Source organism: Populus euphratica, unplaced genomic scaffold, assembly GCF_000495115.2.
Source record: "Populus euphratica unplaced genomic scaffold, PopEup_1.0 scaffold1706.1, whole genome shotgun sequence".
NCBI lineage: Eukaryota > Viridiplantae > Streptophyta > Magnoliopsida > Malpighiales > Salicaceae > Populus > Populus euphratica.
Window position 1 is genome coordinate 19165 of NW_011501533.1, and position 11977 is coordinate 31141.

General features: G+C 26.7%; 1 protein-coding gene and 1 long non-coding RNA gene across 2 annotated transcripts in view; both read left to right on the plus strand.

Moving 5' to 3' along the window:
* LOC105118030 (uncharacterized) overlaps window positions 1-1536 on the plus strand; it is a 2186-nt gene extending 650 nt beyond the window's left edge. Inside the window, exons 3-7 of the mRNA XM_011015869.1 lie at window positions 51-128; window positions 336-514; window positions 640-706; window positions 1121-1180; window positions 1316-1536. Coding sequence (XP_011014171.1) covers window positions 51-128; window positions 336-514; window positions 640-706; window positions 1121-1180; window positions 1316-1536 — 605 coding nt within the window. The remainder of the gene's footprint in view (window positions 1-50; window positions 129-335; window positions 515-639; window positions 707-1120; window positions 1181-1315) is intronic.
* Window positions 1537-2476: 940 nt separating this feature from the next.
* On the plus strand, window positions 2477-3511 carry LOC105118029 (uncharacterized). The gene is made up of 3 exons (XR_840867.1): window positions 2477-2568; window positions 2694-2748; window positions 3280-3511. It is a non-coding gene; the product is annotated as an uncharacterized LOC105118029 (long non-coding RNA).
* Window positions 3512-11977: the final 8466 nt, after the last annotated feature.

Here is an 11977-nt window from a genome sequence, read left to right on the forward strand (position 1 = left end):
TATCCCATCCACTACTGATAGCCCGACTAAAACTGATCTTATTCATATAGATCTCTTTTTTGAGGATTCTGGTAATGATACCTCTCCTCATGTTCAATCAATTTGTACTCATAACTCTGCAAGTACTGGTACTTTACTCTCTACCATACATGAAACTCCATTCTCATCTATTGCCCCTTAAGCTTCATCTAAGATTATGGATTCACCTTCACGTCAGTCCATTCGTATTCATAAGTCTACAAAACTACCAGATTTTATTTATTCTTATTATTCTTTATTGTTTACTTCCTTTTTAGCTTTTATTTATTGTCTTTTTAATCCATCTTCCTATAAAGAGGCAATTCTTGATCCATTTTGGCAGCAAGCTATGGATGAGGAACTTTCTGCTTTGCATAAGATAGATACTTGGGATCTGGTTCCTCCACTTCCTGGTAAGAGTGTTGTTGGTTGTCGTTGGGTGTATAAGATCAAGACCAATTCTGATAGGTCTATTGAGCGATACAAAGCTAGGTTGGTTGCAAAAGAATACTCTTAATAGTATGGTATGGACTATGAGGAGACATTTGCCTCGGTTGCAAAAATAACTACTATTGTACTCTTATTGTCATAGCTTTGATTCGTTAGTGGCATATTTCTCAGCTTGATGTTAAAAATGCCTTCTTAAATGAAGATCTTCAAGAAGAAGTTTATATGGCACTCCCTTCTGGTATTTCACATGACTCTGGATATGTTTAATTTCAATCCTTAAACTCATCAATCAATCCTTTTATTTATGTGATAGACCTGCATTTAGGATGAACATTTACCGTGAATTAAAGGTATATTATATTTTTAGACTTGCTAATATAAAACATGCTTTTGTTAGGGAATTTAATGATACTTTAGGTGCAATATGATGACATAAATCCTTAATGAGAATGCACTTTTAAGTACTAATCAATGGTCTCAAATAAACACCCCATGCTTGGTTTGAGAAATTCTCTGACGGAAAGAGACGTATTTTGTTCTTTTAAGAAAAGACCCCATGCTTGGTTTGAGAAATTCTCTATTGTAATCTCATCTCTTGACTTTGTTTTTAGCAATCATGATTCTACTTTTTTTATTAAGTGCATTGATGCAGGTCATATCATTCTATCTTTATATGTTGATGGCATGATTATTATTGGTGATAACATTGATGGTATTTCAGTTTTGAAGACAGAGTTAGCTAGATGATTTGAAATGAAAGATTTAGGTTGTCTTTGATATTTCCTAGGTATTGAGGTAGCATGCTCACCTAGAGGTTACCTTCTTTCATAGTCGAAATATGTTGCAGATATTCTTGAGCGGGCTAGACTTCTTGATAACAAAACTGTAGATATTCCTATTGAGGTTAACGCGAGGTACTCTTCTGCTGATGGTTTACCTTTGATAGATCTTACTTTATATCGCACTATTGTTGGGAGTTTGGTATATCTAACAATAACTCGCTCAGATATTGCACATGTTCATGTTGTTAATCAGTTTGTTATTTCTCCTACTACTATTCACTATTAGTTTGTTATTTCTCCTACTACTATTCACTAAGTAGTTGTTCTTTGTATTTTGCGATATTTTCGAGGTATAATTTTTTAGAGTCTTTTACTTTCATCCACCTTTTTCTTGGAGTTACGTGCATACTCTGATATTGATCATGGTAATGATTCCATAGATCGCAAGTCTATTATCAGGTTTTGTATTAGGTGCTTCTCTTATTTCTTGAAAGAGCAATAAACAATCTATTGTTTCTTAATTATCCACCGAAATAAAATATCGTGTCATGGCATCTACTACCAAAAAGATTATTTGGTTATGTTGGTTACTTACTGATATGGGAGTTTCCTTTTCTCATCTTACTTTTATGTATTGTGACAACTAGAGTTCTATTTAGATTGCTCACAACTCGGTTTTTCATAAGTGAACTAAGCATATTGAGATCGATTGTCATCTTACTCGTCATCATCTCAAACATAGCACAATTGCTTTACCTTTTGTTCCTTCTTCCTTGTAGATTGCAGACTTCTTTACTAAGACACATTTCATCTCTTGTTTTTGTTTTCTAGTAGACAAACTCTCGAGCTTTATTTTTTGTTTCTTTTTCTTTACAGATTGCAAATTTCTTTACCCAGGCACATTCCATCTTTTGTTTTTGTGTTTTGGTTGACAAACTCTCGATGTTTCTAACTGCCACATCGTGAGTTTAAAGAAAGATGTTAAATAATATTTATATAGTCTTATTTATTAAGAGTAGAATAGTACTTTCAATTTAACCTATTTATACTTTATTTATTTTTAGGTTAAACTGAATGATTTATATTTTATTTATTTTTAGGTTAAACTGAATGATCATAATATACAAATAATTTAAAATTTTATTTTTTTTATATTTAATTTTAATTATTTTAACACAAAGATAAGAGTGACTGATGGATTGATGTCATTACGCCCGAGGAAAATCTGGAGATGGAATTCTCATATCCAGCAGGCACCAGGCTAGTTATGGATCTGTTCTTGTCACGTGCATGCACATGCAATAGGACACAGATTAAGGTACTAAGATGGTTTGTGCTTTGGCAAATACGTTCAATTTGTTAAAAGGAGCCTTTCATTCTTGCAGTCATTTGAAGCATCAAGAAAAAGGAGATCTAACCTCGTCTTGAAATTTGATTTTGCAGCATTTGGGCCTTCAACCAAGTTGATGATGAACAGATTACTCAGTAATCTCAGAAGGTACTTTCATCTACCAGTTTCGTTTGAGTATAGACCGATGCATAAACAATTTATTAAATGTATGGATATGCTTTGCTATATTTGTGTTTTCAGCAATTGCTCAAAGCATTAAAGTATTATTGGTGTCTGAAGAAATTATGGTCCTTGTTTACTAATCTGTTTTCTGTGGTTATATCATCATAAATTTTGATGAAAACTTTCCTCTGCAAATCCATTATTGTGCTTGCAACTCACCCTTAGAAGATTTTGTGCGTAGTTTATGCCTTCTTTTTTTTTTTTTTGTTAAATCATTTATCGTTATAGCTGTTCCTGCCTTTCTAAAACAATAATTTGCCGATTTGCACATCTTTGTGCAATATATGTTTTTCGCTGTTCTTAATTAACAGTGCAAATTCTTTTTGGTATTTGCCTGTTCGCTAAAATTATACACATTTGTTCTGTTGGAAAAGAGGAGTGGAAGTCAGCTTTCTCGTGAGTGTGATTAGTTAAGAAGCATATCATGATTCTAACTTTGCATGATTGAATTTTCAGCCATTTAAAATTGTGATACAAAGCCTGGCGGAAGAACTTTCTGTGGTGCTCCTGCGGCAATCCCATGCTGCTCAAAGATCAACCCTTTTTGACCATTTCATAGATGAAAAGCCTGTGCACAATAAACCACACAACGTCAAGTGCAGACAATACCCCCTTGCAGCAATGCCTCGACATGGAATCGGTAATTTTTCAAAATCAAAGACGCTGAAAAGAATACACGAACTTGTGATAATTGGGTTTCCACATCTTTCTGGTAATTAACTTCTGTTTTACTTTAGTTCCACATCTTTCACATGTTTCTGGTAATTAACTTCTGTTTTACTTTATCTTTACTAAGTCTTTCGTATCATAAACCAATTTATTTTATTTTTTTCATAATATAAACATATTTTTAGTTATGGTTTACGAGCAGATAGTCACTCTCAAGAGCTAAACTAGGAGGACAAATTCATCAACTTAAGATCTCCATCAATCACACACTCACATACATTTAAGTTGAAAATATAAATGGTATGATTTAAATTAGAAATATATTTTTTCTAATTAATTTTTTATCACCTGAATATTATTAGTTGAACCACTTGATTATTATTAATTTAGCTAATAGCTCAGTAGCAACTTGTGATGTACATGTGTCCAGACTTAGCAACCATAAAATGGTGTTATATAAAGTGTTTGAAGTAAACCTCGCACTGCTTGTGTTTATGTGCCAAAAGATGGCAAACTTCTCGGGAAAAAGAAAAGAAAAGAAAGAACAAGTTTCCTGTTTTCGAATGGTCAAAATCAGTTATCTGCATGTTGAAAACTTGTAAAGATACATTATTGCTGATAATGAAATGGCTCTTCCTGTGGAAGAAGGGGTGCCCAAAATCCAGGGTTACTCTTCCACATGTTGATGGGTCGTGTTTTCTTTCACTCTGATATTTCTTAGATTTTGAGCAACTTGGAAGGTATTGTCTCATCAAGTTGTTGTTTGATCAACATGAGTTACATTTCCTCGTTTAAATGTCAGTGATTCCATGTTGTGCTCATGTGTAAGGATGTTCCGAATGCTTGGCTGGCTTAATTTTGTAGGCATGGCTCTTTAATTACCAGCAAACAATACTAATTTAGTAAACATCTTAATATTAATCATGAAATTCTTCATGAATGGATTGAGTTTTAACATGTTTTTTTATTAAAATTTTAATTTAATTTAATTTAATTATTTTTTATATTTCAAAATTGTTTTGATTTACTAATATTAAAATAATTTTTTAAAAAAAAATATTATTTTAATATATTTTTAATAAAAAAATATTTTAAAAATTAATTGAAATTACTGCTTTAGCTTTGTCCCATCCATTTAATATTAAGGGTTATGAGTGCATCAACATTATTTTGTCTTTCTTTCTTCTTCTTTTTTTTTTTTTTTTGAGAGAGAGAGTGTATCTCTTAATTTGAATATGAACATGAGCTAGAATTAAATGTAGGGTTACTAACGTTGCAGGCATTGTAAAGTCACCTCCTAAATGTGTATCTTGGTTAAGGATTTATTTGGAAATCGTAATTATAATTATGTTTTAAAATATTTTTTATATTATAATATATTATAATAATTTTTTTATTTTTAAAAATTATTTTTAATATTAATATATAAAAACGCTTCAAAACAAATAAAATAAATAATTTAAAAAAATATATTTTAAAAAAAAATAGCATTAGAATCACATGTCAAAACGCTCTCTAGAATACTGACGTGAGAATAAATGTTTGATTGCGGGTCAAGTGGTGTTGCTCTTCTTCAACCTGCCGTGCCAGATGAGCACCAGCCTGTAACTTGTTAGTTGTTACAGCAATATATATTACATTAATTAAAAAAAAAAAAAACCCAGATTGATTAGACACCTATATTTCTTTCCCAACTGTGGTAACCCAGGAGTCCTTTCTTCCATTAAATTCATTTATTTTCTGCAGAGTTTGAAACCATAAACAAGTCAATTGACAATTCAAAGGACATCATTATATTGACAAATGCAAAGTGCAATTATGGATACTACGACGTCATTGAAGATTTTGTCTCCTTCCCAATCTGCATTGGATTCCAAACAAAACACCTCTTAACTTGAAGGGCTAGATGTAAAATAGACATGGCATAATTTTCTTGATTGGTACAATAATGTGAAGGAAATCTTCTTTTCCTTTTTCCTTCTCTTCTTTTCCACGATCCATGTGACCTCAAATTCATGTTACTCCGAAGACTGCACTCTGCAAGGGGACATATTGCCTTCTACTGTGTCACCATCACTCGCATATATCTGATTATATATATATATTGCTGTTCCTCAAGGCAAATCGAAGATGCTGTACGAGTATGGTGAAAATAAAAGAAAGAAATAAGAGAAACAAAATGAAAGTTTTCATGTTCCCTTACAGTTTACCAATTTTTTTTTCTTTTGCTGATGACATTATGAGGTTCCTAAAATCCCAAAACTTCCTGTGACCTTAACTTTAGCATTTATCAAAACTACCTTTCAAATAATATTGTATTGGCACCTAACATTCATTTTCCTTGTTTACTGTAGCAAAAACTAAAATAGTATGAAAAAATCATTGTAAATTAAAAAAAAATTATAGATTATAATAGTAGTTTTACTTTTAGTTTTTTTTTTTTATTTTTTGGCATGAATGTTGATAAGAACTTTGAGATAAAAGATTAATATAAAGATTAAATAATAATAACAACAAATGTTAAAGTTAGAGGATTCACTAATGGTATGTCAAATAAGTATAGTATAAACTCTTGTTATTCAATTAGAAACCATACACAAAAGAGGTTCTAATCAAATTATAAATTGTTAACATGATTACATTAGTTATCTTATTCGATTAATGCTAATACTTATAAATGTTGTCAGACATTCATGATTATAACTTATGTTAATAATAAATCAAGTTCTTTTCACAACATAGATGTAGGTTATACCATATGGTTGAGTTATGAAAGTACCAAATATTTGAAGTATCAAGTGTTATATAACATAAATCTAGATTAATCATTTAACAAGTAAAGTATTAAAGAGTGAATAAGATGGCAAATACACAACATGTTAGTATCAAACATTAAGGTCCATGTTGAGTTTATATTATGCCTAACTCAAGCATGGGTCAAAAAAATTAATTTTAAGAAAAAACTTGATTAGACTTCAAAAACAAATACTGCCTCACTCAAGTAAGATTTTTTATTTATATGCATTAGAACTTAACTGCAAACTTTTTTATTTATTTACAGAACTTATTTTATAAATTTTTTATATTCAAAGATGAAAAAATAGAAGAAAAAAATGTTGAGTTCTAAGTAATTTATTTCAAGTTTTTAAAAATAAACTTTCATTTTTTGTGTGAATTGTGGATAAAAACATGTATAATGAAACTAAACATATATAGTTTAGTATTGTTAAAACAAATATAAAATAATATTTTCATCACTGAAAAATTACAAAGGACCATCCATTAAATAATTTTTTTTTCTTTGCGTTTCATTAAAAAAATATAAAAAATAAAAATTCATAAACGAATAAAGAGAAAAAATAGAGAGAGAGAGGAAAAAAGAGAAGATAGAATTTCTATTAGAAAAATAACAAATTCATAAATATAAAAAAATAAATTATTTTAATAAAAAGATATTATTTGAATTTTTAGATTTAAAATGTTAAATTAAATTTTGTGATGATTTGTTATTTGTAAATAATTTTTAAACTTGGATTCTGTTTAAAATATCTTAAGAATAGTATAAATGTTCTTTTTTATATATATAAATATATATATATATATATAAAAATCTCAAAGTTTTAATTATCATATGCTCAGATCCAAGTCATTTGGATTTAGGATAATTGCTAAGTCCATGCTCTCCCGGGTCATGCCAAATCCTGGCATTGAGTTAAAATAATATAATTAAAAATAGAGGAAAAAAAGAAAAAATGAAAAAGAAGATAAAATTTTTATTGAAAAATAAAGAAAAAATAAAAAAGAAGATAAAATTTTTATTGAAAAAGTAGATAAGTTTGGTTTCGTAGCCTCCCTAACCTAAGCAATTAAGCCCGAGTAAAAAAATAAATTATTTTAATAGAAAAATATGATTTGACTTTTTAGATTTAAAATTTAAAATTAGATTTTTGTAATAATTTGTTGTTTATAAATAATATTTTAACTTGAATTTATGTTTAAAGTACTTGAAGGATAATTTCAATATATTTTTATAAAAAAAATAAAAAAAATTATTAATATTAATATTTTAATCATCACCTGCTCAAATTTGGGTTTGACATGGTGTTAGACCCAAAAAACTTGGGTTTGACATTAATTTTAGATCCAAGTTTTTTGGGTTTGGCATGACTGTTAAGTCCAAAAATTTTAAAATATTATTTATATTTTTAATATTATAAAAAAATTTGATATTAATTTGTTGTGTAACGCAGGAAAATATTCTAATTAGATTCCAAAAGATGTTTTCTAATTATTTTATGCACCAATCAAGATAAATTCCTTTTCTAGACTATTTTAAAAGCACATCTCTTCCATTTAAAATAAAATCTCTCACTAAATATGTAGTGCCATACAATTTTCTTCTTCTTTTTTATTTTGTAATTTTTCTTATTTTCTACAAAATAATAATGTCACTCAAAATTTTGCGATGTAAGAAATGGTAAAAAAAAAAAGTTAAATTGCAATCCAACATAAAATTTGAGTGATTTAGGGTTTTTTTCTTTTCTTTTTAACACCTTTTATCAAGATTTTTGACAAAATAGTATAGGGAAAAAAGTTTTAGGTAAATAGTATAATTATTAAAAACATAATGATCATTAATCATGTTTTTAAATTAAAAGTGCAATTTATATGAAACACGTAAATTTCAATATATATATTTTTTTATCAAATCTCGAATTAACTCTCATTATAAACCCTATACTATTCTAAACCAAAATTTACCTCAAATTAACCATAAATCAAACCCTAATTTTAAATTAACTCTAAACTAAATCTTAAAATATCCTTGCCCCAGATTAATTGAAAGCTATTTGTATTTTTTTTTTGCTCAAACTATTTTATTTTTAAAATATTTTTTATTCTATATTATTTTAATAAAATATTTTTTAAACAGTATCGAAGTTAAAAAAAAAAAAAGAAGAAGAGGATTTAACTAAAATTTGGCGAGAAAGCCAGGTGTTGCACGATACTGGACAAAAGAGTAACTTTTTGCATTAAATGCATGAAGGTGGATTCTCTTTTCCTTCGACGGTTTCCCATTGAAATGTTTGCACCCATTAAATATTTTAAAGAAGAAGAGTAAAATTTATGACATCAAGGATTCGAAATAACACCCACAAACAAGCTAAAGAAAAGAGTGTGTGTTGTAAAATTATTATATTAAATTAAAAAAATTAACGAATTAATATAGATTTCAAAAATTTAATGAAATAGTATAATTTAATTATATTATATTTTAAAATTTAATTATATTATATTTTAAAATTATAATTTTTATTATATATCATTATTTGTACAACACGATAAGATAATTGCCGCACTTTAAAAGAGAAATTTTGAGTCAATGTCACACTCCAATATTTTACTTGAATTAGTTGATTAGTTATATTAATTGCTCGATCGTTTCATACAAAAATTATAATTTTATAAATTTTTTGTTTAAATAAATTTTATGAGTCAAAATATATATATTTATCTTTGATATTAATTTGTTGTGTAACGCAGGAAAATATTCTAATTAGATTCCAAAAGATGTTTTCTAATTATTTTATGCACCAATCAAGATAAATTCCTTTTCTAGACTATTTTAAAAGCACATCTCTTCCATTTAAAATAAAATCTCTCACTAAATATGTAGTGCCATACAATTTTCTTCTTCTTTTTTATTTTGTAATTTTTCTTATTTTCTACAAAATAATAATGTCACTCAAAATTTTGCGATGTAAGAAATGGTAAAAAAAAGAAGTTAAATTGCAATCCAACATAAAATTTGAGTGATTTAGGGTTTTTTTCTTTTCTTTTTAACAATTTTTATCAAGATTTTTGACAAAATAATATAGGGAAAAAAGTTTTAAGTAAATAGTATAATTATTAAAAACATAATGATCATTAATCATGTTTTTAAATTAAAAGTGCAATTTATATGAAACACGTAAATTTCAATATATATATTTTTTTATCAAATCTCGAATTAACTCTCATTATAAACCCTATACTATTCTAAACCAAAATTTACCTCAAATTAACCATAAATCAAACCCTAATTTTAAATTAACTCTAAACTAAATCTTAAAATATCCTTGCCCCAGATTAATTGAAAGCTATTTGTATTTTTTTTTTGCTCAAACTATTTTATTTTTAAAATATTTTTTATTCTATATTATTTTAATAAAATATTTTTTAAACAGTATCGAAGTTAAAAAAAAAAAAAAAGAAGAAGAGGATTTAACTAAAATTTGGCGAGAAAGCCAGGTGTTGCACGATACTGGACAAAAGAGTAACTTTTTGCATTAAATGCATGAAGGTGGATTCTCTTTTCCTTCGACGGTTTCCCATTGAAATGTTTGCACCCATTAAATATTTTAAAGAAGAAGAGTAAAATTTATGACATCAAGGATTCGAAATAACACCCACAAACAAGCTAAAGAAAAGAGTGTGTGTTGTAAAATTATTATATTAAATTAAAAAAATTAACGAATTAATATAGATTTCAAAAATTTAATGAAATAGTATAATTTAATTATATTATATTTTAAAATTTAATTATATTATATTTTAAAATTATAATTTTTATTATATATCATTATTTGTACAACACGATAAGATAATTGCCGCACTTTAAAAGAGAAATTTTGAGTCAATGTCACACTCCAATATTTTACTTGAATTAGTTGATTAGTTATATTAATTGCTCGATTGTTTCATATAAAAATTATAATTTTATAAATTTTTTATTTAAATAAGTTTTATGAGTCAAAATATATATATTTATCCACCTTGTTGACTAAAAAATAAACTTTAATAAAAATTTCAAAAAATTATTGTTCACGTAGTAACAAATGATTCTAAGCAAGCAGATATGCGTCTACTATAACTAAATGAGGATTTATCATCAATAAATTATATGTATAATCTAGCAACTGCATTTATAAACTAATGGGATAGGTCTAGATACAAGATAAGATCTGATTACATTAGACCTGAATAGTAATTTAAATGAGTTATAATTTTTAATTTGATTATTAGATTATATTTAAATTTTTATATGAGTTTTCATAATAATAACCACTATTTTATTATATAAATTATTAGATGTTTAAATATTAAAAATTTTATTAAGAAACTCTAATATTGATAGTTTTAAATTTTTTTCTTTTTGTTTTCATAACAGGCGAACCGGTTGAACAAAAAATGACATGGTTTGAAGATGTCATACTTGAAAAACACTATAATTACTAAATATTACAATTTTTAAACACTATAATTATCTTGTCATGTAAAATAACAGCGTTCAGTCCAAATCATACTTCTAAATAACAACATCAAAATATTTCACTTATGAGGTTCAGTGTACGTACGACTTTATGCTCTCTCTCTCTCTCTGTCTGTTCTCTGTGCAAGACTACAGGCATTTTGTGCACCCTTTTCTTAAATTATTAAGTTGTTCAAGAGATGTTTTGTCCTTTGCATGTGTGCCCGTGTCTTCCTTTTCATTTGTTTCTCCAAATGACATGACCCTTTTTCTGGGTTGCCCAGCTTTTGATACCGCTTGCATGTTTTGTCAATCTAATTCTGGTCTCGTTGTGTGCAGTTTTTTCTCTTTCTTTCTTTTTTTTTGGTCCAGGGATTATGCTTGCTTAAAAAAATTGAAAAAAAATAAAATTCCTTGCCCAGTTCCCATCCTTCTTGACCACGTACACCTATCTGATATAGGAAATTAAGAGAAGTTTGTTTGATATTGTGTTATTAATTAATTTTTAAATTTTATTTATTTAAAAATATATTAAAATAATGTTTTTTAAATTTATTTTTCATATACACATATCAAAATAATATAAAAACATAAAAAAATTAATTTAAATTAAAAAAAATTCAATATTATTTAAAACATTTTAAAAAAACAAATAAACTTTTGTCTTTTCTCCTTTATTCAATAATAGTTTTTGGTTACTCCTTAATGGCTATCTTGCTTTAAACGCAAAGGGAAAATTATCGTTAAAGAAAAACAAGGACGATTGGAGGAATCCTGAACCCTTTATATTTAGTTTTTTTTTTAATAAAAAATATATATTGTAAAAGAGTTAATGATTTAAACTTTTAAAAAATATATATTTTATTAGATGATTTTTTTTTATGAATGCATTTTTTATACAAAATAATATATCTTTTTTATTAGAAGCATATTTTTTGAATAAAAAATTAAAGGCCACTAAAATAAATAATTATGAAAATCTCAATTATTTGAATTGAAAAAAGAAAAATATATCTTTTTAATCAAAACTTATTTTCCTCATTCATTCATTTGTTTTTTGTTTCAATAATTTTTTTATCAAAATTATTTTTTTAAAATAAAAACTTATCATGATTTGAAAAGTCAAGTTCAGTAAAAATCAAATCATGACTTAATACTATGTATGTTGTAAAACAATAAAAGAAAAATTATTTT